Source organism: Alosa alosa, chromosome 3 (genome assembly GCF_017589495.1).
Source record: "Alosa alosa isolate M-15738 ecotype Scorff River chromosome 3, AALO_Geno_1.1, whole genome shotgun sequence".
Lineage (NCBI taxonomy): Eukaryota > Metazoa > Chordata > Actinopteri > Clupeiformes > Clupeidae > Alosa > Alosa alosa.
Window position 1 is genome coordinate 29,976,317 of NC_063191.1, and position 21,411 is coordinate 29,997,727.

The 21,411-nt window shown below is 40.1% G+C and overlaps 1 protein-coding gene across 1 annotated transcript in view; it reads left to right on the forward strand.

Moving 5' to 3' along the window:
• Positions 1–21,411, forward strand: part of vwa8 (von Willebrand factor A domain containing 8) — a 210,269-nt gene that overhangs the window by 6,020 nt on the left and 182,838 nt on the right. Inside the window, exon 4 of the mRNA XM_048239952.1 lies at positions 4,469–4,579. Within this exon, the coding sequence (XP_048095909.1) occupies positions 4,469–4,579 (111 nt within the window). The remainder of the gene's footprint in view (positions 1–4,468; positions 4,580–21,411) is intronic.

The window sequence follows — 21,411 nt, forward strand, 5'->3', positions numbered from 1 at the left end:
TGCTGGCGTTCTATCTGTACGTACACACCGCCGCCGACTTGAGCTTCCAAAGAGTCAGGAAGTCATTTAATCCTGGACCTGGCCCGTAGACCCGTTCGCAATTTGGTGTTGGGGGAATTTATCACTTGAACTGAGTTAGTGGGTCCCTAGACATGAAAAATCACCGACGTGCTCGTCCGCCATAGTGCCACGAATTGCGCAATGGTTAAATCAAATATGGCCACCATTGGCTATGTTGAAAATTGTCTTTTTTGTTTCTGAATGTTAATACACATGTAATACATCTATTTTGACTAATTATGGTATGTGGAGTTCATTTTTGCCATTGATATGACCATATTGGGTGAGTTTGACCTTGAAAGGTCATGGTCAAGGTCGTTTTCCTATTCTGAAGAATCTCAAAAGACATGCGAACTAACTGCAATTTTCAGTCCGCCCTTATACTGTGTATCTGTACAACACTAGACAGAGTTCACAGAAAATAAAAGGACAAGGTTTAACTTTTCTTGTATTTTACCAGGAGTATCAAAAGATTTCCAAGGTTCCCAAAGTGTTCATCTCACTATTGAGCATTACACATGTACATGAGAACTAACTCAAATTTACAGTTTGCCCTTATACTGTGTATTTGTACACCACTGGACAGAGTTCACAGAAGAAAACAAGACAAGGTTTGACTTTTCTTATTTTACCAGAAGTAGTCAAATTTAAAAGAGTTCCAAGGTTTCTAAAGTTTTCGTCTCACTATTGAGCCATTGCACATAATGATAAACATGGAGCATTCTAAAATACCTGAGGGGTATTTCACAAAACCTAGATAAGGGATTAAGCTGGGATTTTTAGGTTATCCTGGATGAATTTAGCCTTGACTTGGTTTCACAAAAGAGATGGCACATAAGTTACCATGGGAGATGGTCATTATTCTCTGCACCTAGCCTGGTCCCGACCAGGCTAACAGCCAAGCTAAGTTAATTCTAATAGTAATTATGTCGTCTTATTGGTTCAGCTAGCTGTCATTCACTTCAGACCTCTGTGCTAATTTTTAAGGAGCTTTATTCCATTTATAAACTATTTGCTAAATGTATTTGCTCGCAAAACAAAACAGATAGTCTGCCTACTACCATATGGTTATTAATTTAATTGTGATAGCCTTATAATTATTAACATAGGCCTAGGCACTCATTGTTTGCTTATTTTATTGATAGACGTTTGATGAATAGCCTACTGTAGTTGATTGGAAGTGGAGGGGCAAGTTTTCGAAGGTATTTTTTCAACTAAAATATTAAGGTATATCATACTATGTGCATATTTGCAGTGGCAAGCGCTTTCTTAATGACGCTTGCGTGCGAGACAAGGAAGCACTCACACGGGTGCATAATGTGAATTTGCATTCAGTTGGTCTACCACGCCTACTCCTGCTGTTTTACAGAAATAGCCGTGATTCCCCATTCCACAAAGGACAACTTTACTTCATTGTTAGTCTATATCAAAAGCGGTAGCAAAATTTGGTTGCTTCAATGGCAGATCAGGACAATCTTAATCAAAGGTTATGTATCATCTGTCAAGAAGATAATAAATTGCCTGTAACAAGTGAAAAGACAGGACGTGAGAGGATCAAACAAGCTGCTAAAATCCGTGATGATGTGGTTACAAATCGTATCAAAACTCTGATGGGGGGTGATGATGAGGATAATGATGATAATAGCACGTTTGTTTACCATAATACCAACAAATGCTACAAGTCATACACTCATTCTCGTAAACTGACATCTATTGAGAAGAAAAGAATTGAAGAATCTAAGGTGTGTGAGACAGAAGATGAGGCTACAAGTGTTAAATTCACAACAACCTTACGAAGAAGTGTTACACCTTGTGCACCTCCAAGTTCTGACAAGGATGCAAGAACATTGCCCTGTGTTATACTGTATGTGGATACATGGAGCACAAGAAATGTCGTGACAAGTACAGAATTTGTGAGTATGATAGTGCAAAGAAACTCATTGCTGCAGCAAAGCATAACCAAGATGTAGTTTTCACACGAATTGCAGATCGACTGAGGGACGATGAAGATAGCTCTATATTAAATCAGTCATATCAGCAGATTTATTTTGCCACAATCTCTGTCGCCAGAACTACATGCGAAAATATGAACGTGCCATCAAAGCCAAAGTACTAGAGAAACCAGCCATTACCAACATTAAGCAGGTGCTATTTGCTCATGCTCTTTCATATATTGACAAGCTTTTGGCAAAGGGAGAGTGTTGCACTGTGAGTGATATTGTGGAGTTTGCGTTGAGCCTGTTGGAAGAAGGCAAGGTGCTTACAAGTACCTTCCAGACCTGTGATATGAAAAAGCTGATCCTTGATCACTATGGAGAATTGGTCACAATCGCTCCCAACAGTAGGATAAATGAATCTGACATTCTTTCAGATGACATCATTTTTTTCTCATCTGACATTAACGCTACTGACTTGGCCATCAAGCTGAATAATCAGGACATAATGAGAGAGGCAGGCACCAAGTTGAGAGAAGTGCTCCTGGAAGTTGATTTTGGTCTGCAAGACAGCTTCCAAAGCAAGACTAGAGCCAACGGAACTGCCATCAAAATGTCTGAAGCCCTTACCACCAAGTCTGCTCACAGAATGTAAGTGTGCAGGCAGGTGTGACAATCGTCGATGTTGCTGTCGCGCTGCTGGAGTTTCATGCACCGTATTCTGCCATGGAAAAATCATCCTGTAAAAACCCATCCCACTAACATGCTTGCACACATACAGGACACTTTGAGAGAAATCAGTATATGGTACACTTTTACTTAATTTGGTATGATGTTATTTTGCATCACTTTTATGGCTACATAATTTTATTTGCACCCAATTGTTTTATTTTATATCATTGTATTAACTCCCAATTAAAAGGGGATGTTTATAATTGTTACGTTTCTTCTCTTCATGTCTTGTTATAATTAAAACAAATAATTGTGTGGGAAAATACAATAAAAAGTAACTATAAAGAAAAATCTTAATCCAGTTATTGAAAAATGATGTTGACATTGACATTTTAATGTCAAAGATCATCCTTAATGTTAAAAACAATATTAGCAATTAATGCTAAATGTCAGATTTAGTAGAATTAGACTTATTGCTCTCTGTTTTTTATTCCTGGCCAAGGTCTTCAGAATAGAAAAATGGCCTTGACCATGACCTTTTAAGGTCATAAATCATCCAATATGGTCATAACAATATCAGAAATGAATTCCAGATACCATAATACGTCTAAATGGAGGTATTACATGTGTATATATATTTAGAAACCAAAAAGTTGAATTTTCATCATAGCCGATGGCGGCCATATTTGATTTGTCCAGTGCGCAATTCGTGGCGCTATGGTGGACCAGCACCTCTGTGATTTTTCATGTCTAGGGACCCACTAACTCGGTTCAAGTGTTAAATTCCCCCAACACCAAATTGCGAACGGGTCTGCAGGCCAGGTACTAGATTAATTCATTTTCAATGGAAGCCAGCTTCTCTCAGCTGCCAGAAGCGTCAAATCCGTCGGCGTCGCCTTTTGGGCGTCTTGAGCGACTTGAGCGTCAAGCAGAAAGTTGAAAGTCAGTCAACTTTATGGTAATGAGCTATGATGCGGTTCAGCGTCCAACGACCAGCAACCAATCGAATAGACGGAAGTATTAAGATAGAACACGATGGAATGTAAAATGCTGTCACGTCAGAGCGGCCAAAGCGTCCAAAGCTTCCCTGGACTTTTTTGACAAGCGTCCTTGACAGAGCGACCAGAGCTTCTTTAAAAGCTCAAGTCGGTGGCGGTGTGTACGTAAAGTAAGGATTAAACCACACAATCATCCAAAACATACAGCCAAACAAGGCAAGAAATGGTTAATAGAGAACAATATCAACTTTTTAGAGTGGCCAAGCCAGAGTCCAGACCTCAATCTTCAAAAAAGTGAGCACAAGGCTAGAGTGATGGCAAAGAATCGTTACTGCCTAAAAAATAACCCGGATTGCTGCTAAAAAGGTGAAGTCTAGAATCATTGTGGAGACACGGAGAGGCTTGGTAGGTATTGTAAGAACCATTTTGAAAGCTGTGAATGCAAATTAAGATGTTTCCACTGATTATTTAAAAAGGGTATGAATAATTTTGGACAATTTTTCATAAAAATGTCAAAAAAAAGGTAGATGTTTCTACCAAATTGTCTTACAACCTTTAGTCATGTGGCAGTGTAATTTTCAGTCAGAACAAACATGATCAAGAGAAAATCAACATTAAATCAATCAATACTAACTGTATGCTATTCTGGGGAGGGTCCCTGCAGTCAAAACAAAGTGCTTTTACTTTTGTTGTGTAAAAAACTTTTATGGGCAAAATTATGCAGTCAGTTTTTTCCTTTTTCATTTTTACCATGTCATTCCTCTGGTCATTGCCATTATCTGAAAAATGTATTCTGCTCTGCAGGAGTTGACAAAACGGGAAGTTGAATATGTTGCTCTCTCTCGTGACACCACTGAAACAGATCTGAAACAACGCAGAGAGATACGAGCTGGAACGGCCTTCTACGTTGATCAGGCAAGAAACCACTGAATTACAATCTTTTTCATTGGAAAAGCTGTTTATCTTAGACTGAAAAGTGCTACGCATAGAATAGGGTTGCAAAATTCCGGGAATTTTCAAAGTTGGAAACTTTCCATGGGAATTAATGGGAATAAACAGGAATTAATGGGAATAAACTGGAATTTTTTAATATGGCAAGTTAGTCTATAACAGGGAACTTATGTAGTGGACAAATCCCCGTCTTGCAGCAGTTAAACATCCTGATCACATGCACACAGGACAGCAATCAGTATAGGTTTCTAGACATAAAGGAAACCTATGGTGCGTTCATGTGCATGGGGGGAAAAATCCCAGTGAAAACTTCATCTCATGTGGGAATAACTGGTGTGAACAGTTACCCAGTTACTGGGCTTGTCACTTTTGTCCTCATTCAAATGGGTGTACATCATTTTGCACAAGTTCTAGGAAGATTAATAACCATATGCTCATATTGCCTGTCTGATTAAGTTGGACATCTTTATAAGCATAATCTATGAGGTTTGGGGTGTTATGTTGTGTCATTATTTTTTATACAGTATATATTTTTTAAATTTGATTTTACCATTTTCTGGGAATCTGACTAGACAAAGTGATAGTGAATCAATGTTCCAACCAATCTGATTTTGTTGTTGAGTGGCGTGGTGCATCTTGGGCAGTTCAGTGGTTTCAGTGTCGCTAGCTTAGCACGCTAGTAAACCATAGGCAGAGAATGGGATTCCCACTAGTATTTTGTATGCGAAAATACGAACAAACAAATCATATTACCTATTACGAAACAAAATTTTAATATTTGTATATGAAACCGTTTGTATGAGTTACCCAAAATTCCCATCAATTCCCATACTTTCCTTTAATTCCATGAAAGTTTCCAGTTTGGAATATTTCCAAAATTCCCCAGCTTGACTTACCATGGAAAGTTTCCGGAAATTTACTGGAAATTTTCTGCCCCTTTGCAACCCTATGGATGAATATATATATCATTTGTGTATGATAGTGCTGGGCGGTATACCAGTTCACACCGTATACCGGTGTATATTTTCGTTATGATATGAATTTTTAATATACCGGTGTATTTGATTACACAACATTTAGAACGCTGCGCCGCGCGACAGTGTTTCAGACGGGACTTTCTTCACACGCACGCATGGTGCCACTGCGAGGCATAATGAGGGTATAGTGAGGGTAAACACAAAACATTTACCAGGTTTTTCCCCTGAAGTATGACCCTTAAGGCTTAATTTCTCCTTAGGTAAGGGGTTTATTTAAGGGTGTTGCACAGAATAATACCTTAAATTGTTTCTTTAGTTAAGGGAAAACGTTAAGGGATACATACTGCATTGAAAAGGATTTAGCCTACCGTCACGAAAATTCTATTGAGATTGTTCAACAGCTGTAACTAGCTGGCTAGTAGGTGATGTCGTTAGTTAGCAACCCACCGAACACAGTGAAGTTTAATGATCTTATCACTCATCTCACCTTAAGAATATTCGCTGAAACAGCATAATTTTCTGGGGCCATGCAAAACTGCATTACCACTAGTGTGGAGTTATTCTACATCATGATGTAAAATAGACCATCCTTAGCAAATGTACTGCAGCAATTCCTCTCTCAACCTGTAGAAAATGCTGTGAACATCTGACTATGTATGGTAAAAAAAATACCGTCATGTACTGTGAAACCGTAAGAATTTTGAAAAATACCGTGATATACATTTTTGGTCATACCGCCCAGCACTAGTGTATGACATATATCATGTAATTTATGTATGATGGGTTGATGTTGATGTCTATTTGTTTTTGCATGTTATTTTCTGGCACATTGTCTTGCTTGGCCAGGTGGGGGCGCTATGCCAGGCATCTGGATGTCATCATAATCATAATATTTATTAATCTGTTAACTTTCAGACCATTCATTCAAAGCATAGAACATTTCTGGCACATTTCATGCTTGGCCAGATGGTGGCGCTATGCTAGGCATCTGAATTACACATGTGAATATCATCCCAATAACAGGGTTCCCGCGGATCCTTAAAAAGTCTTAAAAAGTCTTAAATTCAACTTTCGGTTTTTAAGGCCTAAAAAGGTCTTAAATTGTCTGGGATGTCTTGAATTTTCGAAAGGGAGGTATTAAATTTGCGTATGGGACCGCCAGCGAGTGCAAGAGAGCGAGTGAAATGTTTCCATCCGGTTTTGTGTATTTACAACGCAATTGTATTGACTATACGGCTACGGGAGGAAGTGTAGTGGTTGCAAAGTGAAGATGTTTTTCCCTGGTGTTGTTAAAGGTGTGAAAACAGTAATAATACAGTATGTACAAATATTCCTGACGTTTTCGTGGTGTAGCCGTGGCCTGAGACATACACAGGTAGCCTATGTGAGTGGTAGAATGAGCGGCAGAAAGAGTTGGATCATGTGAGGAGGATCTGTCTCTTAATTTATTTAAAACAAGTCAATGGTTTTACAATGTTTCAGTCAAGCTTTGGTTGATTTAGATACATCTGGTATGCAAAATGTAAAGCAGTGGATTAACTTTAATTTGCTGTGCTGCATATGGGACAATATATGTACATAGTAAATTATATAAAGTAGGCCTATTAAAATATTTAAATAGCTTAGTCTAACTTTGAAAAAAATATTGAAGGGAATCCAGTCCAGTGCACATGTTTTTGGCAAGTAGCCTAGGCTACTACAGACACAGGTGAAGAACAGTCAGCCTCAGCCAGTAAGCACAACCAAATATGTACAGCCAACTTCAAAAGCAAGCAGCCCAGACCCTAAAATTGGGCATTCATAGCTGTGAAGGTAATTCACACACAATTATTTTTTCTTTCGACCAAATGTTTGGTCTGCCGCGATTTTTCTTTAGTTTTGCCCAAAGCGGCGTTAATTATAATAATGTCTTTCTTTGTCCCCGGTAACTTAAACCCATAGTGTGGTACCCACTGTCATTCCATTTACCATTTGCATTCGCTGTACAACGCCTGTAAACCGGTTAACATTCACCATACTCACAACACTTCCTGGTGCTCCGGCTTCCCGGCTACTGTCCCATTGCGGAAGCGCGCTCCGCATTGGGACAGTGCTTTTACCAACATCCCACAGGGGGAGGGAGTGGGGCGTTATGATACAGGGGTGTTTGCCTTGTCTGTTTGTCTTGTTATTATTATGTATGTGGGGAATATTGGTTATGGTAATTAACAATTAACATTTTTGTAGTAATATGCACCATTGTCATTTTGTATATATTTGTAATAGTTAGGTATTTTGTTAATAGTGACTGTCCAGTGAAAGTGGTTACCTATTAGGGTGGTTTGAGCCAATATCCTCATTTGGGCTAATTTAGGCCAATTGGTAGGCTTATTTAAGAGGGGTAGCTCAGTTCCCCTGGAGAGAGCAAAGAGAGAGCAGCTCTCCTGTTGTGAGGTAGAGATGTAGCTTTATGCTCTGTGATTGTTGATGGCTGGAATATTGAACTTATTTTTGGTTTGTTTGTTTAAAAGTGTTTTTTTGGTTAAATAATAGCCTATTGTTATTCCTGCAAGTTTTTCTTTCGGTTATTTAATAAATAGAATTGCAATAGAACCTCTCCTGCACCTCCTTTTCCACCTACAACCCCAAGCTCACATCCCAATTGGTGGGCTGGCTGCCTCGGTCACTCACAGCATCACAATTCATCATATCTTAGTGCGCACAAAATCCCAATTACCTCACTTTCTGTTGGGTGCACACACACACACAGAGAGAGAGAGAACCACTTTGCGCTTACGCAAATAGGCTACGCAACCATGGCAAACTTTTACATCTGAAGAGAGCTCCTTGGTAACTATCCTGCTAGCTCAGGTCACGTCTGCCAGTAATGCTCACTAAAATCATTAGTGAACATTGCAAAACACTTGATCCCAGAAAGATTGTCTTCGACTTGTTAGTTTTTTTAACATTTATTTTATCTAATGACATAGAAAACATAATGAATTGCATCCACATATCCTTATGCACTATGCACAACTTTTATTCACTAGCCTAAAACCGTCAGGCTGAAGGCTAATTACTCTCACATATTTCAGGCACTCAATTACACTTACATATCACCAATGTGCACTCAATTAGACCTACACACCACATTAAAAATATGCGTGTAATAGTTTAAAAATCAATATGAAGCATTCAAATGATATGTTAAAAATATGTTTAGCTACCAGTAATTACTAATAAAATACTATACATTATTAACTAAATACACTAGATGAATTAAAAAAATATATGAAATAGGAATATATCACATAAGCCATCATTTTCAGTGTGTGTTTGTGTGTGTGGAGAGAGTCCAGCAGAATCTAGGATGGCCACTGGTGTGAATGATCCCACTACAGTATATTCAATATTACTGATGACGTCAAGGTGGTGGGTGCCCCCAAATCAAATACATTTTTAAAAAAGTATCGAAGAAGTATCTCAATCGCAATTCTTGACTTGGTATCAAAATTCAACCCCCCCCCCCCCTCCAAATTGTGTAAATCCCCCCTACATGAATAATCTAAGGCGGGAATTCCCCCCCATTTTGTAAAATGAATTTTAAGCCCTGGTCTAGTTGAAAGTATATGCCAACGACGGGATCAGTCACCTAAGGGAGCACTAGCAAGTCTCTAGGCCACACCCAGGGCCAAGCTCTTGTATCCAACTGCTTTGGATATTAACATGACCAGTCAAACATGCATTGTTATTAACATGGCCAGTCAAAAAACACACGAGTCTCACTTAGTGCTGGGCGGTATGACCAAAAATGTATATCACTGTATTTTTCAAAATTCTTACGGTTTCACGGTACATGACGGTATTTTTTTTCATGCATAATCAGATGTTCACAGCATTTTCTACAGGTTGAGAGAGGAATTGCTGCAGTACATTGACTAAGGATGGTCTATTTTACTGTCATGATGTAGAATAACTCTAGCCTGGCGGGCCATCCTATATCATTGAAATGTATAGTCTGTAATCGAACCATTCACCTGGCTTAATCCAAGGGGCGGGCAGAGAATTGTCTTTCAAACTGCCTAGGCATGCAATAGGCCAGCGCTTACACCATATCCATTATCCGGGTCGGCAAAACGGCAAATACATCTTTCTTCGAAAGGAATGACTTAAGTGCATTGTGTTGCTCAACTTTCAAAGAAAAGCACAAGTCCAAAACTTAACTTAAGGTGTTTTGTGTTTACCCTCACTATGCCTGCCTCACAGTCGCACCATGCGTGCGTGTGAAAAAAGTCCCGTCTGAAACACTGTCGCGCGGCGCAGCGTTCCAAACGTTGTGTAATCAAATACACCGGTATGGCGGTATATTAAAAAATCATATCATAACGAAAATATACACCGGTTTACGGTGTGAACCGGTATACCGCCCAGCACTAGTCTTACTACACACCACACACACAGTCTCTCTCCCTGTGTCTCACACACACACACACACACTGGGATTTCCCAAAGTTCTACCGGAGACTCCAAAAGGGACCTTTGGTTACCCAAAATGCATACTCCAAATAAAGTCTAATAACAGAAGAACCCCTAGGTCTAGAAGCATGATCTTGGTCTCAAATGAAAGCTAACACCCAGAGATGGCTGTGGAACTGTATTACAGAGGTATTACTTCACACAAAACTCTACTTTTGCCAAAACGCCGAATTTCAATAAACAAACGAAGTGCTATAGTGCAAATTTGTATTTGTAAAAGTACATTTGTAGTAATGCAAACATTTGTAAAAGGCAAATATGAAAATAGGTGAAGAACAGCAAAATGGCTTCAGTGCAGTAAAACTAAATATGAGTGGAGGAAACTATTTACATTTGGCACAATACAATGCAATAAAGTGCAGAGTAGAGTTATGTCAACACACAAAAATAATAATATAAATAGAATAGAAATAGGAATAATAAGTGTAGAAAAAACTATTTACATAGGGCTCATAGGAAACTATTTACAAATGGCAGTGTAAACACTTTACAGGAAACATGTAATGTGACTTTTTTTAGGGCGGGGGGCTATGTTGCAGTCTGTGTTTAGGGTTAGCTGTGATGCCAGTCTCTGTTACAGTTCCTGGTTGACACAAAGCAAAATGGCTTGTCACAAGTCTCACAGGAAATTGGTGTCTTGAGCTGGCAAACCGTGCACCTCTTGCTCTGCAGGTGGAACTGGCAGGTTCTCCATGGACCACTTCCCATCCGCACCCTTCACCCTCCTCTGGACAGTCTCGTCTCCATGTGCCTGGTGGATTGCTGAACACATCTGGACATCCTGTGTGTCCCTCCATTGCACAAACAATAAAGGATCTTTCCGTATCCATCTGATGGTGCCTTTGGGACTGCCTTTCTCTAACATGCCCAGATCTTTGACTGGAGAGAACAGTGTGGGGCTAGTGTAAAAATTGTCAACATACAATTTATACCCAGTCCCCAGAAGCCGTTGGGAGACCAACTCCATCACAGAGTCATAGCTGAGGCCTTTCCCCTATCAGGACATGGGATTTACCCTCATACACGAAGAAGTCCCATGTATACCCATTGGTGGAGTCAGCAAGAACGAAAAGTTTATAACCCCATTTGCAGGGTTAGAGGACGAAGAACCTGCCGCTGACTCCTCTTCTCTCCTCTTGTTCTCTTCCTGGAAGAAGTTGGAGATCTACTTCTGCTGGAGACCGCCGGCTCCCAGTCTTCATCACTGAAGTCTTCATCATGTAGCAGGGCAAGAAAGAACCAAAGGCAGAAATGCAGTGAAAACCCGACAATGCGGGTGTGTTTATTTTTTTCCACACTGTGTGTTAGCTAGGTAGGTGCAAGTGAAGGCCCGTCGTCGTGTTCCGGTGCATAGGGAGAAGGTTCTTGGGGGAATCAGCCAGGCAGGCAAGGTGCAGATGAGGGGCTCACCACTGTGGAAATAAAGGGAGACTGGAGGTCACAACTGTAGGCAGGCTTCGGCCAGTTGGAGCTCCAGTCGTCTGTGGGTCGTCGTTTTAGGCGCCTTCTGTGAAAAACCGATATTGGAGTGGTGGTTAGAAAATCCAAAACTCACTTCTCCTCGGCGGCGCTGCTCCTTTTGTGCTTGGACAAACGAGGTCAAATGCGATGCAGGTGTGGGTGGCGACGATTGGCTGCCAGCCGTGCCTCGTTGAAGCTGTTTGCGTTGACCATGTGCCTCTGACAAACCCCATGGACGAAGTTTTAACCGTGCATGCCCACCAGAGGGTGCTGAAGTAAGCCCGGCATGACACCGACTTGAGGGCCGTCCGGTCACAATCACTATGACTGAAGAGAACAGAGACAAAACAATCAAACCAGATACACACAGGAGCACATTAGATGCACACTACATTTGCATTCCCTCCCCTATGACTGCATGTTCACAATACTACAGGCCCATGCTTCTCACTCCACCTCCGGTACAAACTAAACCCCACACACACATCAGTCACCTTAGCCCCCCCTCCTTCAGACTCACACACGACACTCACCTTCCCCCTACTTCTCTCTCTCTCACACACACATACATGCCCTCCCCCATGACACCTAGGTCCCTCTCACCCCCATCCCCTGTGTGTGTGTCTTTCTTTCTCTCTCTCGAACACACACACATACCCACAGGTAGTGTTGTCACGATACCAAAATTATGACTTCGACACGACATCTGCCATAAATATCATTGATGCTCGATACTGAAACGATACTACGTCGAAATCCTAAGATATCTGGAAAAGAAAGGACTCATACCTCCTCCAAGTGTATTAAGTCATTTGTGTTGAATTCGGTGCACTTTTGTAGTGTGCAGGTCAATTCTGGGTTCTAAACTTCTAAAATTCCTACATAATTATTATTTTTTTATAGTCGGCCTACTTTGTGTGATTAAGTCCTTTATTGTTTGTTTAGTTCATATTTAACCTGTCGTTCTTTGAACTCTTTAAAAATGTTGGGATATGTCTGCGAGGTGTTTAGCCAAGTTCCATGCGTAGCCTACTGCTTTTAAATGACTTTGAAACATATTTTACAAACGCGTTCTGTGTACCTGATGGCTTGCCTTCACTATTTCATGATGTATCCAAAATAGTTCCAGATTTCACATCACCTTTTGTTTTATCCACCAGGCGGAGGACTGTCGGCAAAGAACTATGTTGACGCTGCTGCGCTGCGGCACTCACTCAGAGCTGCCTGCCTGACACCCCACTTGCCTAGATGCGTGCAAGGAGCAGAGAGCAGCAGTTCACACAGACACAGAACGTTATTATTTTAATAAGTAAAAATTAAGTATCGATTCTAAAACGTTGGAAATCGTGATCGCTTTTTGCATAAAGGCATCGTGGATACCTTTTTAGTATCGATACACCGTGCAACACTACACACAGGTAGATTGCATCCCTCCCCCATGACACCTAGGTCCCTCTCACCCCCCATCCCCTGTGTGTGTGTCTTTCTTTCTCTCTCTCGAACACACACACATACCCACAGGTAGTGTTGTCACGATACCAAAATTATGACTTCGATACGATATCTGCCATAAATATCACGATGCTCGATACTGAAACGATACTACGTCGAAATCCTAAGATATCTGGAAAAGAAAGGACTCATACCTCCTCCAAGTGTATTAAGTCATTTGTGTTGAATTCGGTGCACTTTTTGTAGTGTGCAGGTCAATTCTGGTTCTAAACTTCTAAAATTCCTACATAATTATTATTTTTTTTTTTATCGGCCTACTTTGTGTGTGATTAAGTCCTTTTATTGTTTGTTTAGTTCATATTTAACCTGTCGTTCTTTGAACTCTTTAAAAATGTTGGGATATGTCTGCGAGGTGTTTAGCCAAGTTCCATGCGTAGCCTACTGCTTTTAAATGACTTTGAAACATATTTTACAAACGTGCCTCTGTGTACCTGATGGCTTGCCTTCACTATTTGCGATGTATCCAAAATAGTTCCAGATTTCACATCACCTTTTGTTTTATCCACCAGGCCGAGGACTGTCGGCAAAGAACTATGTTGACGTTGCTGCGCGTGCACTCACTCAGAGCTGCCTGCCTGACACGCCCACTTGCCTAGATGCGTGCAAGGAGCAGTGAGAGCAGCAGTTCACACAGACACAGAACGTTATTATTTTAATAAGTAAAAAATTAAGTATCGATTCTAAAAACGTTGGAAATCGTATCGTTTTTTGCATAAAGGCATCGTGATACCTTTTTAGTATCGATACACCGTGCAACACTACACACAGGTAGATTGCATCCCCTCCCCCATGACACCTAGGTCCCTCTCACCCCCATCCCCCTGTGTGTGTGTCTTTCTCTTTCTTTCTCACACACACACACACACACACAGGTAGATTGCATCCCCTCCCCCATGGCAATGCACTCAATCAATGGGGTTGTACAGTCATATTGGTCACTAACCCTAACATCCCAATTATGTAAAGTACGATTATTGTACAGGGTTTCCCGCAGGAAATGTGTTAGCCAAGGTGGTAGGTCATAGGTCCGGGGTTGTCTAGTATCGGTTGCCATCCGAGCGGGGGGTTCTTGTATCGGTTGCCGTCGGTGGGGGGGTGTGGGTGTTGGCGTCTTGTTTGTGCGATACACAATACACTACAGACTCTGTATATTTAACAATTATTTATTAAACACTACATTATAAATAAATAACCAGCTTCTTAAAACTTAAAATAAAAGTTAAAGAACAAAGTAACAAGATCAAACAAACTATACAACAGTATACAAATATTTCAAAATATTTGTGTAATTTGTGCAATTTTAACAAAGACTTATTACAAACTATAGAACAAGTGCAAAAGAAAGTGCAAAACAACAAAATGTGCAAATGTGATCAGTCACTACTTATGGCTGGGCTGACAACTAGCATTGTTACAAGCCATCCTCCTTGGCTTTAAAAAGATCATTTCAAGGGCCTGAGTTAGCTAAATAATTTAGGAAGCATACGCGTAGGCACGGATGGGCCTGGACGGGCCTAGGCCCGTCTATTGTCAGTTTTGCGCGTCCAATTAGATGCGCATGTCAACACTGTGCTGAGAGCAGGTGGCTGTTTACTCAGCCGCTTCTCTTCAAATTTGCGCCAGGTCAATTTAGCTCCCCGGTCCCTAAGAACTAATAGCAACGGCAATATATTTCACTCAGAACATTTATTTTAAAAGACTGCAACACTGGTAGTGCAACAACAAACAAGCTTGGCAATGTTAACTAAAGGGATCAGGGATTAATTGCCAAAAGAACGAAAATGACAAATCACGCAGTCGGCTAAATATTTTAAACTTGCGCCAAACAGATGAACCCAGCATCGGTGCGTCGCATAAATTAAAACACAAATTGAAGCAACAACTTGATCATTGGACAACCCTACCACTAAACCTTTCCATAGGCCTGCAACTTTTATGACATAAAAAGTGGAATATGAACGCATTTCATCACACCTGACAATTAAACGGAGCTGTGGCTGTTCGCGATTTGACTGATTCTTGAGAACGAGGAGCGAGATATTTGCACCGCTCAGCTCCACTCACTAGCTCTGTTTCGGAGGCATATCACATATGTAAAGATTATAAAATCTGATTATTTTTTGATTCATGACACGTTTCTTCTTATTTTTTAATGCGTTCTGCGGAGAAGGGAGATTGGTGTTGGTCACGGTTTGGAATGAAAGGGAGAAAACAGGACAAAGTAACACGTTTTTTTTTTTTTTTTTTTGACGACGTAGTTAAGGCGGAAGGCTTGTTTTGCCAAGGCAGCCGCCTTGACTGCAAAGTGCTGCGGGGAAACATAAATACACCATAACATAAATATATACATAAACATACCATATAGCGAGTTTCTGTTACAAATATATAGTGTTTACTCACCATTCAATGTCGGGGTCCTTTCCTTCTAAGAAGTCCATGAATCCTTTGGATTCTTTTGATACTTCACTTTCCTCAATGTCACTAATTTCTTCATCACTTTTTCTACTGCTACTTTCACTCATTCTGCTGGTACTTTCCTCAGCTGGTTCGACCTCCACGTTCTTCGCTTTTGCCTGTCTTTTCGGCATGTTTTCCTCTCCTCTGACGCGCCGGACGTACTAGTAAGCTATCTTTACGCACAACAAAGGTGGACTCAATTTCCCAGCGTTTCCCTCACGGGGGAGGGGGGGTGTACCATACGTCATTCAAAAGGTCTACTTATTGGCTACAAGAATATCCTGGAACCATCCTGGTAGCTTGTCATACGACGCATGGACCAATGTGGATTTTTATTGTATATTCTGTAAAAAGAGAGTCGTCATCCAGTTAAGAGGGTGGTGATAATGCACATACATTGCTTGCCACGTAACAAGAAGGAGAAGAAGAAGAAGTTGCTCGGGTCACCACTTACCACTCGGTGAGTTGCACAGTTTTGAAAACGAACGTTAAGGGTTGTTTTAGGACATGTTTGAGCATGCCTGTAGGCAGCCACTCTGAGTAGTCAAAGGCGATTCAAAATGAGTCAGAAAAGTCGAGACGGGACCAATTGTCAAAATTTCGGTGTCCACCACTCTAGGTCATACAAAACAAACCAGAAAAGGGACCCAAAGTGCTAAATACCGGAATTTTCCTTTAACATGCCTTGCATAGCGCCACGAATTGACAAGAGAAGGAATGTGTTCTTTCCACTTGGATGGATGGTTGTATATCACAATCAGATGCATTAGATTAATCAGATTATGTGTATGACATCCAAACATCCAATATGCCTGTCTGGTTTAGCGCCACCAGCTGGCCAAAGTCAGAATAGTTTTTGGAATTTATTAACAAAATATTAATTAAATAACAATATTTTGATGATATTCACATGTGTAATTTCCATGCCTGACATAGCGCCACCATCTGGCCAAACAAACAGTGTATCAGAAATGTTCTTTGCTTAAAGTGAATGGTCTGAAATTTCTCAGGTTAATATATATTATGATTATGATGACACCCAATGGCCCTGCCTTGCATTGTGCCCCCACCTGGCCAAGGAAGTAAATGTGCCAGAAAATAAAATGAAAAAACGAATAGCACATGCATCAAATATGTACATTTCACAAACGCATCACGTTGGTGCTTTGTTGGATTGCGAAATGTCACGGGTTGCGGCTATATTTTATTTATTTATTTTTCATTGGACCTGACTTAGCCTTTTTTGAGGTGGTTCCCATGGTCGAAAACTCATGAAATTTGGTACACAAGTCAGTCGTAGAGCCCGCTACTCAGTTACAGAGGCTTTGGCCCTGGGTGTGGCCCACAGACTCTATAGTGCCACCTTAGGTGACTGATCCTGTGGTTGGCATATACTTTCAGCTACACACACCAAATTTGGTAGGTGTATGTATCTCCCCAAGACAAACATCTTTTGTATATATACATTGCATTAGCCACGCCCAACAGGAAGTGAGGAAATTGGGATTTTGTGCGTTGTAGACATGATCAATTTTTACGCACTTTTCCTAGACGATGGATCCAATTCATGTCAAAGTTGGTATACATGATGACAAGATGCTCCTGATTCTAAATTGTGAAACCTTTTTTGATATGTTGTAATTTGACGAAATGGTGAAACTATACATTTTAACTCATTGAATGCCAAGCTGTTTTCGGAGTGCCAGCAATCTAGACCATTTTTGATGATTTTTGTACATCCACAGCATATTCTGTGTTATAGCTATGAACACATACAATGGCTCGTTTAAAAGGTGTTTATTTTATAAGGTGCGTTAGAGTGTCTAGTTTCGTAATTTAAAAAAAAAAGCTAAAAACGTAATATTACCTTTTTGGCACTCAATGAGTTAATACCCCGCCACATAAATAATAAATGTGTTATGAATTCACCATGCATTGTTTGAAATGTTTTAAATTTCACAGGTTATTGATTATCCTGGTAATGATGATATTGACATGCCCACAATGCATATTTGGCATAGTCCCACCAACTGGCAACAGAAAGAATGGCAATTACACTGATGCCACATGATCAATTTTAAAGATGGTTTGTCAGATTCATGTGAAATTTAGCAAACATGTCGCTGATGTTAAATTGTGAAGGGATTTTTGATATTGTGTAATATGTTATGATTTTAATATCTTGCCACATAAACAGGAAATAGAAGTAGGGCAAAAACCTACTCAGTGTTAAAACTTGACCATGTCAGACCAAAATGGTGGTGACAACTGGTCAACTTAATCTAGGCCTGAGGACTTAACCACTATCAATTAATCTAATTGCTGGAGGAGAGTGAGGCAGAAGACACAGACCACTCAAACGTTCGCTTGCTGAGCCTGGGGAAGGTATTTCACAGTGTGTAGGAGCTGAGAGGAGAAACGGAGACATTTCTCGAATGTAAAGCTAGATATTTTCCAGAATTTCAAGATCCGGATTGGATGATTTAACTTTTCTTTCGGAGTGGATGTAAGGGCCATTTGAATGACCTAAGTCAAGTTGCAGGGGAAGAATATGTTCATGCACAAACTTTATTGTAATTTACGACCATTCAAAGCAAAGCTGAACCTGTTCTGACAAATGACCGACAAGTACTTCACACATTTCCCAACGCTGGCTACTGGATGTGCCATCCCGCCACACAGAGAGATACAACGTTTTACTCGAGAACCTGAACACTGAGTTCAATAGGAGTTTATCTGACTTTGCAAAGATGAAAAGAGAACAGGTGATGCAGGTCTACTACTGTGAATGAATTCAAATTTGATCGTAACAAATAGGGTTGGGTATCGTTTGGGTTTTATCCGATACCGGTGCTAAATCGATACTTTTAAAACGGTTTCGGTGCCGAAACGGTGCCTGAACCGGTACTTTGTTTTTAAAATGTTTTAAATTAAAATGGTCTGAAGCATGAATTGTTTTTTTTTTTAATTGATAAGACAAATTTGAACATAAAATTGAACTGTTATATTCAATTTACTATCAATATCTCATTGCTCCTACGAATAATACATTTAAATGTTAAAACAGCTTGCCATGCATGCACACACAATGGTAAGCTCTGCTTTCAAGTTTACCCAGTGTAGGCAGTTTGCCATAAGGTATGTTAAAACAGCTTGCCATAGAACTGCCAGGTCATGGACAACGGCATTTGCAAGCAAGATAATCTAACAGGGATTCTACTTTCCAGTTAATTCAGTGTGTTCCCAAATGCTTCAAGAAATGTCATGTCTTAACCCATAACACGCAATAGTTTTTAACATGTTAGGCTACATGTCGGTGTTGAAGTGTTTAGATTCCCAGCACTAGCCTAGTAGGCATTTTAACAGCAACTATGGCTATACGCACCACAACACCAGTCAGCTGAGTTTAATTAGCGATAATGTACGGAGATGGTTTCGTAGCCTCTTTGACAGCTCAGTGACATCAGGTATGTAACATACATATTTATGTTTTTGCCAGCTAACTTTTAACATGATCTTCATATTCATTGTGATGCTATATGGGCCTCATGCACATGAAAGATTAATATCATGCCATTATGTTGTTTATAACACACTGTGAAATAAAGTTTTCACCTTACAACTTTGCTGATAACATTTCAAATCAATGCCAGTTAGCACATTAGCAAGGATATTGTGTAAAGTATAGGCTACTGTTGATGTTGTTTCATAGCCTTTTGCTTGTGTGTAGTTAGGCCCACTGCTAGATTTTGACAGGAGCTCACGATATCGCTTTAAAGTAAGCTACTTGGGCTCACGCAAGCTGTCAAACACTGTCCACTCGCCTATATGGTGCACCCCTCTGGTTTATACATCCAGTGTTTATGTTAGCTAACTGTATCTGGATGTGTTACTATCAGAGCAAGACGTTAGAGATGGCGCATGACATGCAGTGATGCCTCAAAAAAAAAAAAAAAAAAAAAAACGCTATTTAAGCACCGAAATGAGGCACCAAAATCCACGTTGTTATTCGATGCAGTTACTACCGTTTGCGTCGGCACCGGTGCCATATTAGAACCGTGTTTCGGTGCCCAACCCTAGTAACAAATCAGTTTGCGTTTGCCATATGTAATGTACCCTATGTCATGTACATTTTAACATAACCACACTATGCGATTCATGTTTTATTTAAAGAAGCACTATGCAGGTCTGGTTATTCCTTCGCTGTTTCTGGGTTTTCGCTGGATTTGGGCTCGCATTTTTCACTACACAGCTCCCCCTGCAGCTGCGGTAGCAAGTGACTGCTACGCTAAACCCCCACTAGCTAGCGAGCTAGCCATCAAGAAACCAAGCTAAACACATACAGGGCTCACAATAAAACAGTCACGCAAACACATTGTTCAAGAGACTATCAAACCACATTACAAAGTTCACCCAAGGTAGGCTACTTACTTATAATTTCAACAGCAACAAAGCCAAGTCGGCGTCCGTTTTGCAGTCTTCTTCGAAACTACAATCTGACTACATTTTCGAGGCGCGATTGGATACTTCCACTGATAGTCCATGGGCCAGAGCAGAAGTTGGTATCACCAAAGGTGGCAAAATCTAGCAATGATTTTCGTAATCCTCTATGTCTGAGAGATATGTTTTGGTATGATAACCTTTTCTAAGTGGTAGCTTAGTTGTATTTTTACTGGCTTTTATACCCATACCCAGTACAATTCACAATACATGCCTATGTGTAGGTATAGGTGTATGCAAGTGCTTTAGCCCCATTCACTTCCATTGCTTTCTGCCTGATATCGTCAGTGGTAAGTAGACGAAGGTACGACGTTTTTTTAATTGGCATATGCATTTCCTATACCAACTGCACTAGTAGATACTGATATTGTTCTTTGAGGTTTATGTGCTGCTTGTTTAACTGATATTTATAGCTTAAATGTTGACCGAAATTTCAAAGCTAAAAGTTAGCCTGCAAACCTTGATGTGGAGAGAGGCTAGCTCAAAGATAATGTTCCTATGTCAATAATGAATTTCAGACAAAACACATTTGGTTAGCCTATTGTAGTAGGGCAACTTTAGATGATAGGTTGGTTGTCAACAGATTTTTATAATGCTAGAACTATATATTTTAAACTTGATTGCGTTAGCTTACGTTAGCTAGTCAGCTCATTCACATACATAGCAAAGATTATAGAATCTTTGCTATGTATGTGAATGAGCTGACTAGCTAACGTAAGCTAACGCAATCAATAATCATCAAAATTAAAATAAATAAACACTTACAAAACAAAATTGTCATAATGAGTAGAATAAATGTATACATTATACAAGTTTCACTTTTTGAATGGAATTACTGAAATAAATAAACTTTTTCATGATATTATAATTATATGACCAGCACCTGTATTTTGTGACGAATGTAGCAAGTATTTGAAAGGTCAAAGGACAAAAGAGAGTCTAACAAAATGCGCAGAGTTAAGACCTGATGACAAAATCAGAAGAGCAGCCGTCAGGAAAGGTTACAAAAGAGTACTATCCAGTCGTGACTTAGTAGCAGCAGAAGGCCATTACCATAGATCCTGCTACAGGGCGTACACAAAGGAAGATTCAGACATAGACAAAGATGAAACTAACTTGTCCTGCAAATGTGTACGGACCTGCAAACTTCCTGACTGCTCCTGCCTTTCAAACAAATTAAAGTGCACGGAATTGTGTAGGTTACAAACTTGTAGCAATCAGATAGAGGAAGAGGAGGATGAGGAGAACATAAATGCCAGTCTGGATGAATATGATGATAGTGACGAAGATTAAAAATATATTTTTGAGTCCTCATTAATCTTGTCTTCAAACGTTTGAGCACATCCACCTATAAATTCCACTGTAGCCTAAAGT